The 20,035-nt window shown below is 37.9% G+C and overlaps 1 protein-coding gene across 1 annotated transcript in view; it reads left to right on the top strand.

Moving 5' to 3' along the window:
• Window positions 1–9,260, top strand: part of IMMP2L (inner mitochondrial membrane peptidase subunit 2) — an 890,955-nt gene extending 881,695 nt beyond the window's left edge. The window contains exon 11 of the mRNA XM_042922358.1: window positions 9,004–9,260. Within this exon, the coding sequence (XP_042778292.1) occupies window positions 9,004–9,123 (120 nt within the window). The 3' untranslated portion in view covers window positions 9,124–9,260. The remainder of the gene's footprint in view (window positions 1–9,003) is intronic.
• The last annotated feature ends 10,775 nt before the right edge of the window (window positions 9,261–20,035 follow it).

Here is a 20,035-nt window from a genome sequence, read left to right as displayed (position 1 = left end):
GCTCTAGTTCTGAATGGCTTTTTTAAAAAGTCTTTGCTTCCATTAACAGTCATCATCTTCTTCCTCTCCTATGTTTCCCTTTCTATCCTACCTGTGGACTCTTATGCTTTTGCTTGTCCTTATCTTATCCTTTCAAGCTCTTCCTTCAAGAGAAGAGGGTATCCTGAAGCCAGGAATGGGAAGAGTGCTCTGTAGACTGATGGTCTATGAATAGGGGGTGGAGAGAACCAAAATAATGCACACCTGTGCCTTTGGCACCTGAAGAAAAGGCTGGGCTCATGAAGGTTTTGTCTACGACATGCCAACATAACTTCTCCATGGAGCCAATTCAGTCAAAGGCAGGCAATTCAGTCCATGTGCTTCTTTGGCATTGTGTGGACAAAACAAACTAGTTGACTGATAGTGCTGATCAATTTTCAGCTAGTATTTTTGGTGTTTCCTAGAGCAGAGATCTCTAAAGAGGGGAGCAGGAATAGACAAGGGGTGTGTATAATGATCCCCTGGATACAAAAACAAAAAATTAGTACTCCTGAACTAAAAAACAAGAGTTTGAGCTTTACTAACATTTGGTTTTATGGACTGTTAGTACTAATTGTAATAATTTTTATTATATATAATTTTTAAATGTGTAAATATGGAGGTCAGTTCTCCAATATTTTTTACTGGTAGGATGCACAATTAAAATAGATCATTCTAGATCATTGATTCTAAATCTATGGGCAACAGTTATTGTAAGAGGCCTATTAATATATGTGGATGGGCAAATTTCTCATTAAGCAGACAGTAAAAAAACAATGATCTGCTTAGGATTTCTAATAATTTAATAAGTTTCTGTTGTGTTCAAAAATTTACTGTAAAAGTGGATTTCTTATGCCTAAAAATGTTGTAAATCCATTGAAAAGGAGACATAGCTACACATGGGACACAAAACAGCATAGGGTAGAGTTAAGTCCCAGTAAAATATTAGGTTGGTTGGTCAAAGTAACAAAACCTATTGAAAAAATTTTAGTCATACCTTGGAGTATTATAGGGTCTGTTCTAGATCACTACAATAAAGTGAATACTACACCAAGGCATGGTAAATGAATTTTTTAGTTTTTCAGTGCATATAAAGGTTATATTTATACTATACTGTAGTCCATTAAATTTGTAATAATGTTGCCTAAAAAGTTTACATGCCTTAATTAAAAAATATATTCTAAAGAAGACTAATCCACTGAGCTTTCAAAAAGTCTTTGTGTGTGTGTGTGTGTGTGTGGGTAGACCGTCTTGCCTCAGTGTTGATGGTTGCTGGAGGGGGGGATGACTGTGGCAATTTCTTAAAATAAGACAACAGTGAAAGTTGTTGCATAAATCTGCTTTTCATGAACAATTTCTCTGTAGCATGTGATACTATTTGATGCATTTTCAAAACTGGAGTCAATCCTCTCCAACCCTGTTGCTGCTTTATCAACTAAGCTTCTGTAATATTCTAAGTCCTTTGTTGTCATTTCAACAGTTTTCACAGAATCTCCACCAGAAGTGCAGTCTATTTCAAGAAACCATGTTTTGTTCTCATTCATAAAATGATGAGCACCTCCTCATCCATTAAGGTTTTATCATGAGATAGCAACAATGCAGTCACTTTTTCATGTTCCACTTCAAATTCAAGTTTTCTTGCTATTTCCTCTACATCTGTAGCTACTTTCTCCACTGAAGTCTTCAGCCCTTCAAAGTCATCCATGAGGGTTAGAATCAACTTCTTCCAAATTCCTGTGAATATTGATATTTTGGCCCCTTTCCATGAATCCTAAGTGTTCTTAATGACATCTAGGATGGTGAATACTTTCCAGAAGGTTTTCAGTTGACTTTGCTCATATATATCAGTGATACCAGTGTTTGTGGCAGCTATCGTCTTAAAGAATAAGACTTATTGGGGCGCCTGGGTGGCGCAGTCGGTTAAGCGTCCGACTTCAGCCAGGTCACGATCTCGCAGTCCGTGAGTTCGAGCCCCGCGTCAGGCTCTGGGCTGATGGCTCGGAGCCTGGAGCCTGTTTCCGATTCTGTGTCTCCCTCTGTCTCTGCCCCTCCCCCGTTCATGCTCTGTCTCTCTCTGTCCCAAAAATAAATAACAAACGTTGAAAAAAAAAAATTAAAAAAAAAAAAAAAAAAAAAAAAAAGACTTATTAAAGAATAAGCCTTGACAGTCCAAACGTGTCTTTGATGCCTGGGCTGCAGAATAGATGTTGTGTTAGCAGGCATGAAAACATTAATCTCATTGTACATTTCCATCAGAGCTCTTTGATGACCAGGTGCATTGTCAGCAATATTTTGAAAGGATTTTCTCTTTTAAGCAGTAGGTCTCCATAGAGGGCTTACAATATTCAGTGAACCACATTGTAAACAGATGTACTGTCATCCTGGCTTTGTTTTTCCATTTATAGAGCACAGGTAGAATAAATTTAGCATAATCTTTAAGGGTTCTAGCATTTTTGGAATAGTAAATGAACATTGGCTTCAACTTAAAGTCACTAGCTGCATTATCCCCTGACAAGAGAGAGAGCCTGTTCTTTGGGGCCAGACATTGACTTCTCCTCTCTAGCTATGAAAACCCTAGTTAGCATCTCCTTCCAATAAAAGGCTATTGAATCTACTTTAAAAATCTGTTCACTAATATAGCCACCTTCATTAGTTATCTTAGATATTCTGGATAACTTGCTGCTTTACCTTGTAGTTTTTTGTTATGGACATGGCTTCTATCCTTAAACCTCATAAACCAATTTCTGCTAGATCAAACATATCTTCGGCAGCTTCCTTTCCTCTCTGCCTTCATAGAATTGGGAAGAGTTAGGGCCTTAGTCTGGATTAGGTGTTTGTTTAAAAGAATGTTGTGGCTGGTTTGATCTTTTATCCAGACCACTAAAACTTCCTCCACATCAGCAGTAAGGCTACCACTTATTTATCATTTGTGTGTTCACTGGAGTAGCTTTTTAATTTCTTTGAAGAACTTTCTTTTTTCATTCACAACTTGGCTGTTTGGCACAAGAGGCTTAGCTTTGGCCTATTTTGGCTGTTGACATGCTTCCTAAGTGTAATTATTTATAGTTTTGATTTCAAGTAAGAGACCTGTGACTCTTCATTTTACTTGTACACTTAGAAGCCATTTGGGGTTATTAATTGGCCTAATTTTGATAGTGTTGTGTCTCAGGGAACAGAGAGGTTTGAGGAGAGGTAAAGTGATGGGGGAACAGCCAGCTAGTGAAGCAGTCACAACACACATTTATCAATTGTTTGCTGTCTTAAAAAGGCGCAACTTGTGGAGCCCCAAAGCAATTACAGTAGTAACATTAAATATCACAGATCACCATAACAAATATAAAAAAATTAAGAAATAATGTATGCATTATCAAAATATGACATAGACACAAATGAGCAAATCCTGTTGGAAAATGGCACTGATAGACTTACTCACCACAGGGTTGCTGCAAAGCTTAATAAAACTAGGTATGCGTTTGCATGCTTAAGCATCTCTCTTTTTAATAACAGGAAAAAAAAAAAACCTTTTTTTTTTTGTCTTCAACCTGTTTGATTCCCTATTTTGAGTGATTATTGGCACATGCTATGGAACTAGCTTCGAGCACAGTATTCCTGTTTATTCATGTCTGTATTAGTGTTGGGCTGCCATAATCAAATATCATAGACTGCATGGCTTGAACAACAGAAAATTTCTCACAGTTCTGAAGACAAGAAATCCAAGGGCAACTGTCAGAAAGTTTTGGTTGTTGGGAGGCTTCTCTCATTGTCTTGCAAATGGCCAACTTTTTGCTGTGTCCCCACATGCACCCCTATTGATTGTGTGTCTTAATGTCCTCATCTAACAACCATTCCAGCCCAATTGGATTAGAGTCGCCTTAATGGCCTCATTTTAACTTAGAACCTTTAAAGAGGTAACTATCACCAAATACTCATATTCTGAGGTGCTGGGGATTAGGGTTTCAACCTATGAGTTTTGAGAAAAATAATTCAGTTTGTGACAAGCATTTCCATTATGATCAATCTAGGTGTTTTGGGAAAGTATGTGGGACCTTAACAAAACTCAAAAGCAGTATAATTAAGTTGACCCAATCTTGATTTGTCCAGGACACCCCCATTTTACTATTATCCTGACTTAATTTAAAATTTGACAGTCAAAGTGTCTCATTTGGAAAATAAATTACATGGATAGATCTTGATATAGAGGTTCAAGAGCCAGGGGGCATGTACTTCAGTCTTGGCTCAAAAGAACCTATTGCTGTACCTAGGTTTCCTCTACTATGGAGACCATCATGGAACCTGCATCACACAGTTATTGTGGGATTAAATGCATCAGAATGACTGAGTCATTCAGAACACTGACCTGTGTGTAGTAAGAACTGAGGGTAACACTGAGTAAGCTACAGGGAGGAGGATTATATTTGTTAGGTGTGATGGTTAACTTTGTGTGTCACTTTAGCTGGGCCATGGTGCCCAGCTCTTTAGTTGTTTCTGTAAGAGTGTTTTTGGGATGAGTTTTACATTTAGATTAGAGGACTTTGAGTAAAGCTGATTGTTCTCCAATAGGTGGGTGGGCTTTGTTCAATCAGCTGAAGGCCTGCTTAGAACAAAAGCCTGACTACCCCCAAGCAATAAGGGATTTGCCTAGAGACTACTGCCTTTGGGCTTAAACTGCAGCTCTTTCCTGAGTCTTCTGCCTTCTGGCCTTTCCACATTAGATTTTCAAAGCACCAAGCCTCCACAATTACATGAGTTAAATCCTTAAAATAAACATTTCTCTATATACACACATCCTATTAGTTCTGTTTCTCTGGAGGACCCTGCCTAGTATGGTATGTATGGAAATGAAAGCTGGTTTATTTCAAGTATAGCTTTTAATTTTAAATAGTTCCTTTATTTCTGGATTTTTTCTGTCCTGCATTCACTGTACCCTTTGCATGTCTGTATGCATATCAATAAAAAAATAAAGATCTGTGATAAGACTGCTAAGAGAGTATATAGGCATTCTCTGTACCTTAGTCTTTCTTAAAGAAACACTTAAATATTGCATTCCATCCAATACTTTTAAACCATACTAATATTCTACATCTATGAGAATTTTCACATTCATAATTCTAAAGATGAAATTTTTTTCAGAAAGTGAGTAGTATACCTAATAAATGTTTAGAATAAAAGAATTCTAGGTTTTAGTAAAATGAATGTTGATTTTAAAAAAATCCAGTCACCAAGAAAGCAAGCAAATATATTGGCAAGGGTTCTGCAAAGTTAAAAGACTGGCAACTCAACCATAGGAAAAAAAAAGTTAAAACAACTTGGAACCGCAAATAAAGGTTTGAGGAACAACTGAGTAGCAGCTATCAAATCTAAAAAGGGTTATCGTGCAGAGGATGGAGACCAGCTGTCCTATAGCTCCACTGAGCCCAGACATGAACAAAAATAGATAAAAACTTTACTATGACAGACCATTTAGATTGAGGTTCCTGGCAGTTAACATGTTTGGAATGGTTACTTAGCATGTTTCAGAATATATTCAAGGGATTCTTTAAAATTGGTCAAGTTCACTTTTTCTGGGTGTGATGCTAAGTGGAAAATTCAGATCCTAGGTTCCCAATGAGGTTAATCAGAATCACTAAGAGGATGGGGTAGGGTTGTAAAAACCATATGCTCCCTTTCTATGAAATGTTAGGAAATGGTTTCTAGGATGTTACAAAAGGGAATGTGTAGTGTTCTACCTTTGGTATGAGAAAAAAAGGGGGAAATAAGAGAACGTTTCTTTTTTCCAAAAAAGAAACAACAACAAAAACTGATGAAAATAGTTAATCTATAGAGGTGCACTGGTGGATGAGAATTTAATTTGTGTATATTGTTTTTTGTATCAGTTTCCCATTGCTAATATAATAGATTACCACAAATACAAATTTATTTCACAGTTCTGGAGGTCATGAGTCCAATATGGATCTCACTGGGCTAAAATCAAGGTATCAGCATGGCTACATTTATTCTGACAGCTATAGGGGATAATCTGTTTCCTTGCTAGTTTCTAGAGGCCACCTGCATTCCTTGGCTCATGGCCCTTTTCTCCATCTTCAAAATCAAGCAGTACAACATCTCTGTCTAAATCTGACCCTTCTGCCTAGCTTACCTACATTTAAGGATTCTTATCCCATGAACCCAAATATAATCATGTTATAGAATAGTCTTGTTATCTTAAGGTCAACTGATCAGCAACTTTAAGTCCATTAGGATATGGTAATCCTTACAGAGTAACTGTGTGTTGGGGGGCATTCTGCCTACCTCACCTTTTAAGAATAATTTTGACTTCTGAACCATGCAAATGTTTAAATATTCAAAAAAAAAAATACTGAGTCCAAAAGGATATCAAAAGCACACTAAAATTGAATACAAATAGAAGGAAATCTACACTGTGGAGGAAAAAAAAAGGACAAATTCCAATAAATATACCCTTAACATGAGATTTTAAGGATTAAAATAATTTCAAAGAAACCTTGATTTTACTAAACTGGTAGTTGTTGGAAATCTGAGTGCTCACTCTGGAAGAAAGGAGATAGAAATATAGAATGGGGAAAGTTGAGGGAAAGCCCTAGGGTTTTGTATTTTTTTTAATGTTTATCCTATGAAATGGCTTTGAATGTTGACACCCTCAGAGCAATAAGTACCTATAGTAGCAGGTTTTGGTTTCTAAATAGTATTCCTTGGTAAAACCAAGCCTCTTTAATGAGATGTCCAATATCAGGCTGAACCACTATCAAGTAAGAGTAAGCCTACAGCATTCAGTGGTACCAAAAAGGAAGTGCTCAGAGACTGATGGAGATATGTCCATCATTGATCAAGAACCTCCCCACTGCTCTGAGGACATTGGAGCATTAAACCAAAATCTCATAACATATTTTGAAATTAAAAATATTTGATATTAAAAGAATTTAGAGAAAAATGAAAGCTATTAAATGTAAAAGGAATAATAAATTAGGAAACTCACCAGTGTAATCATCAATGTAATAACTGATTCAGGGAGGATCAGCCATGGATGTTAAAACTATCAGATGATTGAAAAACCAGCTTCTTTCAGAGACAGTGAAATGATTGGATAAAATTTTGATGCAAGATAGTGAAATATTTCAAAATATCATCCCACAGCTTAGTTATTCATGACAAAAGGAAAACAGTTTGTTTATAGTGGAGAAAGCTGGTCAATATCACATTAATCAAATTATCCAACTCATTCATGTCACAACAATAGGACAAACAGATATTTTGTGCCTTCTGACATGACAGAATGGAAAGAATAGACTATCAAGTACATTGTGTTCTTGCCAAGAACATTTAACTTGAATCTATTCAGGAAGGGAAAAGTCGAGCAATTCTAAATGTAGGATATTTTACAAGGCAACAGGCCCAAACAAAAATCATGACAATTATGATGTAATTCTGGACCCTTGATTAAGAACTTAAAAAATAGCTATAAAAGACATTATTGCAACAGTTGGAAAATTTTGATTGTTGTAAGCAATATTGTATCATTATATATTACATAGAATGTATTATGTTTATGTAGTAAAGAGTCTTAGTTCTGAGGAGATACATGTGGAAAATTAGGAATAAATTCAGAATGTCAGCAACTTTCAAATGGTTCAAAAAATATGTACACAGGTACACATACAAAGAGAAGGGAACAAATGCAACAAAATGTAAATGGTGGATTTGGGTGAATTTTTTTTTTTCTACCACATTTTCAAATTTTCTGCAGGTTTGATTTTCAGAGTAATATTCCTTTATTGGGCTCTCGGGGCTTCTTCACAGACTTTGGGCTTATTTTGTTTGTATTCCAAGTTGTGAAGGGTTTTTTTTTCTTCTTTTTTTTAAAAAAAATGTATTTCTAGTTACCTTTTTAGAATCTCTCACTTGACATCCAATTCTTTGAGTCTCTGTGCAACATGTTTTCCTGAATGCAGATGCTAGGAAATAGAACTTCAATGAAAGCAGTCTTGTATGCTAATCTCTATGGAGCTTCAATTTATAGGAAAACATTTGAAAATAAAAAGTGGGCCCATAGTATTTGGTTTGCAGCTAGCACTAAATAGATAATGTGCTGAATGTAAGTATTTTGTAAACTTTTAAATGCTATTAAATATTATCTAATAACAAAAATAGCATCCACAACAAAAGATACAGATTTCTAGACCCTGCTTCTGCTTTGTTGAAGGGTGATCTGTGAAAATAGAACCTGGATCTGCATTTTAGACAGGTTTGCCCCACTCTTCTGCTCACTGAAGCTCATGTCCCTATGGAAACCTAAGCTGTCTTTAAGGGCTCAGCCTTCAGTCCTCCAAGACGACTTCCCTCTAGTTACCTCCACTTTAATCCTGGCACATCTCTGCTGATGGGGGTTCTTTGCCCTCTGTCATGATCTTTATACTTGATTCTTTTTCCTGCTTCCTATCCTCCATTGCTGGCTTTCCCTTGGTTTTCCACCTCCCTCTGTGAGCACTAGTTCCGTCTTGCTCCCTGTAGTTTCCAAGATCTAATTTCTGCTGCTCAGCCAGTAGGTGGGAAAAACATTTTTTCATGTCTCTGACTTTTCCACAAAGTCCAGTCCCTCTGAAATAGTGGCAATTATATAGGAGATTCTGAGAATGCAAACCAGATTTATGTTTCCTGGGTGTATGCAAGGTAGTTAGGGAGGAGTGTGTTTAAGGTTGCATGTAGACTCTGGAGTTGGATGGCTCAGCCAAGAAGCCAGCCTCCACCCCGTGGTAGCTATAGCACTTTTGGTAAGCTCTTTAACCAACCTTAATTTTGTTTTCTCATGTGCAAAATGGGGGTAATACCTACCTAAAATGATTCGTGAGGATTAAAGGCTTTCTATCAATACTTCCGTACATTACACCTAGAAAAGTACCATCTAAGTGTTTACTATTTTTAATCATCTAAGTAATTTTTTTCTCATGTTCTTTGTGTCTCTCATGGGTTCAGGTTTCCCTAGGACTTCTGCATGCCCATGCTACACATATCTTGTGGCCTCCAGAGCGCTGGCAGAAACTGGAATCTGTTCTTCCTCCAGAGCGTTTACTAGTTCAGAGGGAAGCAGAATGATGGCATGGGTCTCCCTCAGCTGCTGACATTGGGAGGCCAACACCACCAATCACAGGAAAAGTAATGGATGAGCCTTCAAAAGGGCAAAGCTTGTTTCAAATGAGATGATCCATATTATTAAAGAGTTTTAAACAGTATTAAATATCAACTGATTTTGTGTTTAATTGTAATACCCTGTTGTTTAATGCCAAAAAAATGCAGACCTTTGGGAATATGAAAATCTTATTCCCATGTCTTAATTTGGGAATAAATTTGAGAATCTTTGTTATGTATACTTATCCCATTGATTGCTGAGTTTTAATTTTGGTGCTTGCTGGTGAAAGAATATGAAAGTTAATATTGGATGAAAGTAATTGAGTAATGTCATTTATTCTTAAGATGAAACATGTAGTGATGGGAATTATATCATGATTGACAGTATTTACAATACACTGACCACCAGTTAGGAAGAACAGTAAACTGTGATGTAAAAATAAAATACTGATTTGCTCAGGTACTGTTTTGGGTATTTATCATTTAACCTATACCTCCATTAATGAGGAATGTATTATCTTTTTCTTGGAAGCAAGGAATTAAAGTAATGGAGAACTAATTCTATCAATACAAGTAAACCTTTCTTATTGGCCCTTTTAAATCCAAAACTGCTGAGTGATCTCATGCCCCTTCACATTGATGAATAAACCTGTCTAGCAGTATTTAGTCACTATATGGTAAAATTTTCTGAGTGAAATGGAAAGTGGTTACTCCAGGTCAACCAAGTTTTATTAGTCCCCCAGTGATTTTCAGACTTTATGATACTGAAATCACCAATTGCAGCGTGGAGTAATATTAGCATAATAGATCCTGTAAATTGCATAGATAAGGAAGTAAATTCCTATATACAAGTCTATATTTACTCTTGCAAATGTAGATGCAAACTTCCTTGGTCTGGAATGCAAAGAGAAACAGCAGAAAACCATACACATAGTAACAGTGTATGTTACTAATAATACTTCATTAGCATTTTAATAGCTCATTCAGCAAACATCAATGAATACTTATGTACCAAGGTTGGTAAAAACTTTAATTTTTTTGAGGGAGAGAGAGAACATGCAAGAAGGAGAAGGATAGAGAGAGAGGGAGAAAGAGCATCCCAAGCAGGCTCCACACTGTCAGTGCAGACAGAGCCCAACAAGGGGCTTGCTCTCTCCCACCATGAGATCATGAGCCCAGCGGAAATCAAGAGTCAGAGGTTTAACTGACTGAACAACCCGTAAGCCCCCAAATTAATGTTTTTAAAAGTAGATCTGCTTAAAATCTTTTGTTGTATCTTCATTGTCCTGATCAATTCTATTTCTATTCCCCAACTTGTATTTCATAACTAGTATAGTACTGGCATAAAAAGAGACACATAGATTAGTGGAACAGAACAGAGAGCCCAGAAATAGGCATACACCTATACAGTCAATTACTTTCTGACAGAGGAATCAAGAACATGAAACAAGGTAAGGACTCTTCAAAAAATGGTATTGGAAAAACCGGATAGCCACATGCAAGAGAAGTAAACTGGACCACTATCTTATACCATACACAAAAATTAACTCAAAATAAATTAAAGAATTGACCTGAAATTGTAAAACTAGAGGAAAACATAGGCAATAAGCTCCATGATGTCAGTGTTGGTGATGTATTTTGGAATTGGCACCAAAAGCAAAGGCAGCAAAAGTTGGGGGGGGGGGGGGGGGGGAAGCAGGATCACATTAATGTAAACATACTTCACAGCAAAGAAAAGTATCAACAAAATAAAAAGGCAAACTATTGAATGAGGGAATACATTTGCAAACCATATATATGATAAGGGATTAATACCCAAAATATATAAAGAACTCATATACCTTAATAGCACAAGAAAGCAAAATCTACCCTCCCCCTGCAAAATGGGCAGAGGATCTTAGCAGACATTTTTCCAAAATGAACATACAGATGACAGACACATGGTAAGATGTTCAACATCACTAATTATTAGGGAAGTGCAAATCGAAAGTAGAATGAGATATCACCTCACAGCTGTTAGGATGGGTAGAATCAAAAAGACAAGGGAAAACGAATGTTGATGAGGATGTGGAGAAAGGAAACACTGCACTAATGGCAGGATTGTAGATTGGTGCAGCAACTATGAAAACAGTATGGAGGTTTTTCAAAAAATTAAAAATAGAACTACCACATGATTTAGCAATTCCAGTTTGGGGAATTTATTGGAAGAAAAAGCATTGATTTGAAAAGATGTAAGCACCTCCATGTTCATCACAGCACTGTTTATAACTGTCAAGACATGCGTACAAACTAAATATTCATTGATAGATGAATGAATAAAGAAAATGTTGCATATATCCAATGGAATATTATTCAGCCATAAAAAGAAGGAAATTTCACTGTCTTTGACAACATGGATGGACCTTGACCACATTATGCTAAGTGAAATACATCAGAGAATAACAAATACTTCATCATCTCACTTACATGTGGAATCTAAAAAACAAAATTAGCTCATAGATACAGAGAACAGATTGGTGGGTTGGTATGGCATGGGGGTGGGCAAAATGGATAAAGGGGGGGGGGGTCAAAAGTACAAACTTCCAGTTAATAAATAAGTCATAGGGAGGTAATGCATAGCATGGTGACTATATTTAATAACACCGGAGACCTGGGAAGATGGCAGCATAGGAGGCCGCTGAACTCACCTTGTCCTGCTGATCACTTAGATTCCACCCACATCTGCCTAAATAACCTAGAAAACTGCTGCAAGACTAGCAGAATGGACTCTCCAGAGCCAAGCTTAGACAAGAGGCCCACGGAAAAAGGTAAGAAGGGTAAAGAGGCAGTGCGTGCTACACAAACTGGCAGGAGGGAGCCGGGGAGGTGGAGGGGCAGCCCGCCCAGCAAGGCAGAGCCCCCGAAGTCTGGTTTGCAAAAACGGAGGGGCCGGACTCTGTGAGTTCTGACAGCCAACAGGACTTAACATCTGGAAAGTTAAAACTCAACAGCTCCGCTCTTGTGACTAGGGCGAGAGGACATTGGGAGGGAGAATGGTTGAGCCTAGAAGACAGAGCTCAGCTCCATGGGGGAACAAAGGCACTGGCCAACACCATTTCCCTCTCCCATCCCCCAGTCAAAATTACAAAGGGAACCAGTTCCTGTCACAGAACTTGCTTGCACCACACAAACGCCCAATGCTGTGCTATTGTGGATCCATTCCTCCCTCCCAGTGGATGGGTCTGCCTCCCTCCCAGTGCTGCAGGCCCCTCCTGCAGGGGACCACCCATGGCAAAGGGAGCTCAGCCTGCCCCTCCCGCCCCTAGGCACCTTGTGGATCCACCCCGGCTAATATGCCAGATCCTATTAAGCAGCACCACAAGCCTGACAGTGCAAGCAGCACAGACAGGGGTCACACCACTCCACAGTGAGTCCTGCCCCTGGGAGAGGGGAAGATAAGGTACACACCAGTCTGACTGTGGCCCCACAGGTGGGCTGGGGGGCAGACATTGGGTCTGACTGGGGCCCCGCCCACCATCACAAGTTACTTGGGACAGCACAAGGGAAGTGTCCTGCAGTTTGGAGCCACTGCAGGGACTACCAAAAATGACGAAACGAAAGAATTCTCTTCAAAAGAAACTCCAGGAAGTAGCAACAGCTAACGAATTGATCAAAAACGATTTAAGCAATATAACAAAACAAGAATTTAGAATCATAGTCATAAAATTAATCGCTGGGCTTGAAAAAAAGCATAGAGGACAGCAGAGAATCTACTGCTACAGAGATCAAGGGATGAAGAAATAGTCATGAGGAGCTAAAAAATGCTATAAATGAGGTGCAAAATAAAATGGAGGTGGCCATAGCACAGATTGAAGAGGCAGAGAAGAGAATACATGAATTAGAAGATAAAATTATGGAAAAAGAGGAAGCTGAGAAAAAGATAAAAACACCCAGGAGTATGAGGGAAGAAATAGAAAACTAAGTGATGCAATCACACAGAATAATACCCGTATCATAGGAATTCCAGAAGAAGAAGAGAGAGAGGAAGCAGCTGAAGGTGTACTTGAACAAATCATAGCTGAGAATTTCCCTGACTGGGGAAGGAAAAAGGCATTGAAACCCGAGAGGCACAGAGAGCTCACTTCAGACATAACTTGAATCCATCTTCTACATAACATATCATTGTGAAACTGGAAAAATACAAGGATAAAGAGAGAATTCTGAAAGCAGTTAGGGATAAACAGGCCATAACTACAAAGGTAGACACATAAGGGTAGTAGACCTATCTACTGAAACTTGGCAGGCCAGAAAGGAATGGCAGAAAATCTTCAATGTGAAGAACAGGAAAAATAGGAAGTCAAGAATCCTTTATCCAGCAAATGTGTCATTCAGAATAGAAGGAGATATTAAGGTTTTCCCAAACAAACAAAAACTGAAGGAATTCATCACCACTAAATGAGCCCTACAGAGATCCTAAGGGGGATTCTATGAGTGAAATGTTGCAAGGACCACAAAGTACCAGAGACATCACTACAAGCATGAAACCTACAGACATCACAATGACTCTAAACCAATATCTTTCAACAATAACACTGTTTGTAAATGGACTAAATGCTCCAACCAAAAGACATAGGGTAGCAGAATGGATTAAAAAAACAAGACCCACCTATTTGCTGTCCACAAGAGACTCATTTTAGACTTGGGGACACCTTCAGATTTAAAGTGAGGGGATGGAGAACTGTCTATCATGCTACTGGAAGTCCAAAGAAAGCTGGAGTAGCCATTCTTATATCAGACAACTAGACTTTAAATTAAACGCTGTAACAAGAGATGAAGAAGGGCACTGTATAATAATTACAGGGTCTATCCATCAGGAAGAGCTAACAATTAAAAATGTCTATGCACCGAATACGGGAGACCCCAAATACATGAAACAATCACAAACATAAGCAACCTTATTGATAAGAATGTGGTAATTGCAGGGGACTTTAACACCCCACTTACAACAATGGATAGATCATCTAGACACAGGATCAATAAGGAAACAAGGGCCCTGAATGATACATTGGATCAGATGGACTTGACAGATATATTTAGAACTCTGCATCCCAAAGCAACAGAATATACTTTCTTCTTGAGTGCGGAACATTCTCGAAGATAGATCACACACTGGGTCACAAAACAGCCCTTCATAAGTATACAAGAATGGAGGTCATACCATGCACACTTTCAGACCACAATGCTATGAAACTTGAAATCAACCACAGGAAAAAGTCTGGAAAACCTCCAAAAGCATGGAGGTTAAAGAACACCCTACTAAAGAATGAATGGGTCAACCAGGCAGTTAGAGAAGAAATTAAAAGATATATGGAAACAAATGAAAATGAAAATACAACAATCCAAATTCTTTGGGATGCTGCAAGGGCAGTCCTGAGAGGAACATACATTGCAATGCAGGCCTATCTCAAGAAACAAGAAAAATCCCAAATACAGAATCTAACAGCACACTGAAAGGAACTAGAAGAACAGCAAAGATACCCCAAACCCAGCAGCAGAAGAGAAATAATAAATATCAGAGCAGAAATAAACAATATAGAATCTTAAAAAAACTGTAGAGCAGATCAATGAAACCAAGAGTTGGTTTTTTGAGAAACAAACTGGACAATCCTCTAGCCAGGCTTCTCAAAAAGAAAAGGGAGATGAGCCAAATAGATAAAATCATGGATGAAAATTGAATGATTACAACCAATCCCTCAGAAATACAAGCAATTATCAGGGAATATATGAAAAATTATATGCCAACAAAATGGACAACCTGGAAGAAATGGACAAATTCCTAAGCACGCACCCACTTCCAAAAGTCAAACAGGAAGAAATAGAAAATTTGAACAGACCCATAAGCAGCGAAGAAATTGAATCAGTTATCAAAAATCTCCCAACAAAGAAGAGTCCAGGACCAGATGGCTTCCCTGGGGAATTCTACCAGACATTTAAAGCAGAGACAATACATATCCTTCTCAAGCTGTTCCAAAAAATAGGAAGGGTAGGAAAACTTCCAGACTCATTCTATGAAGCAGCATTACTTTGATTCCTAAACCAGAGACCCAGCAAAAAAAAAGAGAACTATAGGCCAATATCCCTAATGAATATGGATGCAAAAATTCTCAACAAGATACTAGCAAATCGAATTCAACAGCATATAAAAAGAATTATTCACCAAGATCAAGTGGGATTCATTTCTGGGCTGCAGGGCTGGTTCAACATTCTCAAATCAATCAATGTGATATATCACAGTAATAAAAGAAAAGATAAGAACCATATGATCCTGTCAATTGATGCAGAAAAAGCATTTGACAAAATTCAGCTTCCTTTCTTAACAAAAACCCTCAAGAGTGTTGGGATAGAAGGAACATACTTAAACATAATAAAAGCCATTTATGAAAATCCCACAGCTAACATCATCCTCAATGGGGAAAAACTGAGAGCTTTCCCCCCTGAGATCAGGAACACGACAGGGAAGTCCACTCTCACTGCTGTTGTTTAACATAGTGTTAGAAGTTCTAGCATCAGCAATCAGACAACAAAAGGAAATCAAAGGCATCAAAATTGGCAAAGATGAAGTCAAGCTCTCACTTTTTGCAGATGACAGGATACCATACGTGGAAAACCTGATAGACTCCACCAAAAGTCTGCTAGAACTGGTAGATGAATTCAGCAAAGCCGCAGGATACAAAATTAATGTCCAGAAATCAGTTGCATTCTTATCCACTAATAATGAAGCAACAGAAAGACAAATAAAGAAACTGATCCCATTCACAATTGCACCCAGAACCATAATACCTAGGAATAAACCTAATCAAAGATGTAAAACATCTGTATGCTGAAAAGTATAGAAGGCTTATGAAGGCAATTGAAGAAGATACAAAGAAATGGAAAAACATTCCATGCTCATGGATTCGAAGAATAAATATTGTTGAAATGTCAATACTACCCAAAGCTATCTACACATTCAATGCAATCCCAATCAAAATTGCACCAGCATTCTTCTCGAAACTAGAACAAGCAATCCTAAAATTTGTATGGAACCACAAAAGACCCCGAATAGCCAAAGTAATATTGAAGAAGAAGACCAAAGCGGGAGGTATCACAACCCCAGACTTTAGCCTCTACTACAAAGCTGTCATCATCAAGACAGCATGGTATTGGCACAAAAAGAGACACATAGACCAAAGGAATAGAATAGAGACTCCAGAATTGGACCCACAAAAGTATGGCCAACTAATCCTTGACAAAGCAGGAAAGAATATCCAATGGAAAAAAGACAGTCTCTTTAACAAATGGTGCTGGGAAAACTGGACAGCAACATGCAGAAGAATGAAACTAGCCACTTTCTTACACCATTCACAAAAATAAACTCAAAATGGATGAAGGACCTGAATGTGAGACAGGAAACCATCAAAACTCTAGAGGAGAAAGCAGGAAAAGACCTCTCTGACATCAGCCACAGCAATTTCTTACTTGACACATCTCCAAAGGCAAGGGAATTAAAAGCAAAAATGAACTATTGGGACCTCATCAAGATAAAAGTCTTCTGCACTGCAAAGGAAACAACAAAACTAAAAGGCAACCAATGGAATGGGAAAAGATATTTGCAAATGACATATCAGACAAAGAGCTAGTATCCAAAATCTATAAAGAGCTCACCCACCTCCGCACCTGAAAAGCAAATAATCCAGTGAAGAAATGGGCAGAAAAGATGAATAGACACTTCTCTAAAGAAGACGTCCAGATGGCCAACAGACACATGAAAAGATCTCAATGTCGCTCCTCATCAGGGAAATACAAATCAAAACCACACCCAGATACCACCTCACACCAGTCAGAGTAGCTAAAATGAACAAATCAGGAGACTATAGTTGCTGGCGAGGATGTGGAGAAACGGGAACCCTCTTGCACTGTTGGTGGGAATGCAAACTGGTGCAGCCACTCTGGAAAACAGTGTGGAGGTTCCTCAAAAAATTAAAAATAGATCTACCCTATGACCCAGCAATAGCACTGCTAGGAATTTACCCAAGGGATACAGGAGTGCTGATGCATAGGGGCACTTGTACCTCAATGTTTATAGTAGCACTTTCAACAATACCTAAATTATGGAGAGAGTATACCTGTCCATCAGCTGATGAATGGATAAAGAAGTTGTGGTTTATATATGCAATGGAATACTACTTGGCAATGAGAAAGAATGAAATATGGCCTTTTGTAGCAACGTGGAGAGAACTGGAGAGTGTTATGCTAAGTGAAATAAGTCATACAGAAAAAGACAGATACCATATGTTTTCACTCTTATGTGGGTCCTGAGAAACTTAACAGAAGACCATGGGTGAGGGGAAGGAAAAAAAAAAGAGAGGGAGGGAGGCAAACCATAAGAGACTCTTAAAATACTGAGAATAAACTGAGGGTTGATGGGGGTGGGAAGGAGGGGAAAGTGGGTGATGGGCATTGAGGAGGGCACCTGTTGGGATGAGCACAGGGTGTTGTATGGAAACCAATTTGACAATAAATTTCATAATAAAAATAAATGAAAAAAATTTTTAAAAAAGTAGTGGTGAAAAGGGGCAAAAAGAAAAATAACACTGTATGGTATGTTGCTTCACAGAATAGATCTTAAAAGTTCTTACCGGGGGTGGGAGGGAGGAAAGTTTTTAACTGTGTGATTATGGACATTAACTAGATTTATTGTAGTCACTATTTCACAACCTATATAAATACTGAGTTATGTTGTCCATCTGAAACTAATATTATTGTTAAATGTCAACTATACCTCAATTAAAAAAAAGAACTTGGAGACCTTTCTGTCACCAGTTTGGGTCTTCATTTTTGAAGTCCTATAAATTCTCTCCTCTTCCATTAAATCCAAGTTATATAAGTGAGCCAAACCACAAATTTTTCAGCAAAAGCCACCCTCACACACCCCGCATTTTCCTCCTTAAAGCCATAATAAACCTTTGTTAAAAATTTAATTTTTACTTTTATTTTTTTTAATGTTTATCTATATTTGAGAGAGACAGACAGAGTGTGAGTGGGGAGGGGCAGAGAGGGAGACACAGAATCCAAAGCAGACTCCAGGATCTGAGCTGTCAGCACAGAGCCCGATGCAGGGCTTGAACCCACCACCTGTGAGATCATGACCTGAGCTGAAGTCAGACACAAGCAAATGAGCCACCAGGCACCCCCAAAATTTATATCTTAAAAGTAAAATCTCTTGAGAAACTCTCTCAAAAACAAAATCCTCACTAATGTCCTTTTCACATAGTCACTATCTCATTCATTGTTATGTCAGAGACTTCAAACAGTTCACAAAAATCATCATCTTCTTTTTCCTAAATACTACTGAGTTGTTTTCCATGTTATGACCATGTTTCTAAGTTCTTGCCAACTCAGATTATGATTAAAAGTGACTGTAATGTGCCTCTGAAGGGCTCTTCCGGGCTCTTCCCATTTCTTGCAGTGAGATATTCATGATTATAAGGCCGTAACAGTAACAGAAACACACTATGGAAAAATATATGGGTCCTTGAATGATCATCTGACATAGAAAAAACCCACTTGAACTTCCTCACAGGACCAGAGAGTAAGCAAGAGACCAATTTCTATTGTGTAAAGTCACTGAAATGGTAAAGTCTATTAGCGTAACGAAATCTACCCTAATAATGTAGGTTAATTAACAGAGGTTTCTGTAGAAAAGAATTCTTAGTATAATTTTTAAAAGAACTATCTTTGGGTCAGCTCTGCTTTGGGCCAAGACTATCATATCCATTTCTAGGAGGTTAAGGTCACTATTGGCCAAATTTGTTAACCTTATACACATTTCAGTCTCAAAATCAGCTCATTACTCAATTTTTGATTTTCAAATATGCAAGATACCATTCTGAACCATGTTGATACACAGACAGTTGGACAGATTATAGGATGGGAACTTTCACTTAGCAGGACAAAATGGGAAGAGTATCAAACTCGTCTGGGAAAATATATGAAACTCAGGAGAAATATCATATATGCTGAATAGTTTACATGATCACAGAGCTTCTACTGTTGTTTTTTTTTTTACATTAATTTGATCTCATATTTATGTTGAAGTTATAGCAATCTTATTATTGCATTATACACCTTTAATCACAACATTAGCAAGTCTTTAAGTCCTATTAAGACCTTAAAAGGAGGGGAAGATCCAATCCCCAGCTGCAAAGATTCTAGAGTCAACCACAGAGAGCTGGAAGTACACACAGAAAACCTAAGGACCATAACAAGAGAGTTCATCTCCAAACACAACATCCAAGGGCTGATAATAACTAAGGTCCAACTGACATTCTCCAACACATATCTCTAGTTCTACTTTTTTCAGTATCTCACAAAACTTATATCCTGTGTTTCCGGTGAAACATTATTTCTCCAAGATCACAGAGGAGAATGGGAATGTTAAGCATGCCTATTTCCCCTTAGATCATCCCAACCCCACTCCTCTCTGCAAGAACAAAATTCTTCTCATCCATTTTCTCATATTGCCACAGTTTCTGCATTCATAATACAGAGCGTTACTCTTTTGTGGAGACAGGTCATAGATAAAAATGCCGTCCAGCCCCAAACCATAGCACGTGTCTATTCCTCTCCTGCTTTATTTATCCAATTCATCTATTCACCTTCTTAAAAGAGGAGTTTGTATCTTTTCCTCTCACAAATCTTTTACACCCTCTCCTAATGCTCACCCTCTACCACTGACTTTGCTTTCAATCTAATGAGAATATATAAGAAGTAAGAGGAATCCATATACTCTGCTTCTTTCCTGTTTTTATGGATAAACTAATTAAAATGCACTTTTCCATTTCAGAGAATTAAATTCATG

Source organism: Panthera leo, chromosome A2 (assembly GCF_018350215.1).
Source record: "Panthera leo isolate Ple1 chromosome A2, P.leo_Ple1_pat1.1, whole genome shotgun sequence".
In the NCBI taxonomy this organism is placed as follows: domain Eukaryota; kingdom Metazoa; phylum Chordata; class Mammalia; order Carnivora; family Felidae; genus Panthera; species Panthera leo.
This window is presented reverse-complemented; position numbering and strand designations above follow the sequence as displayed.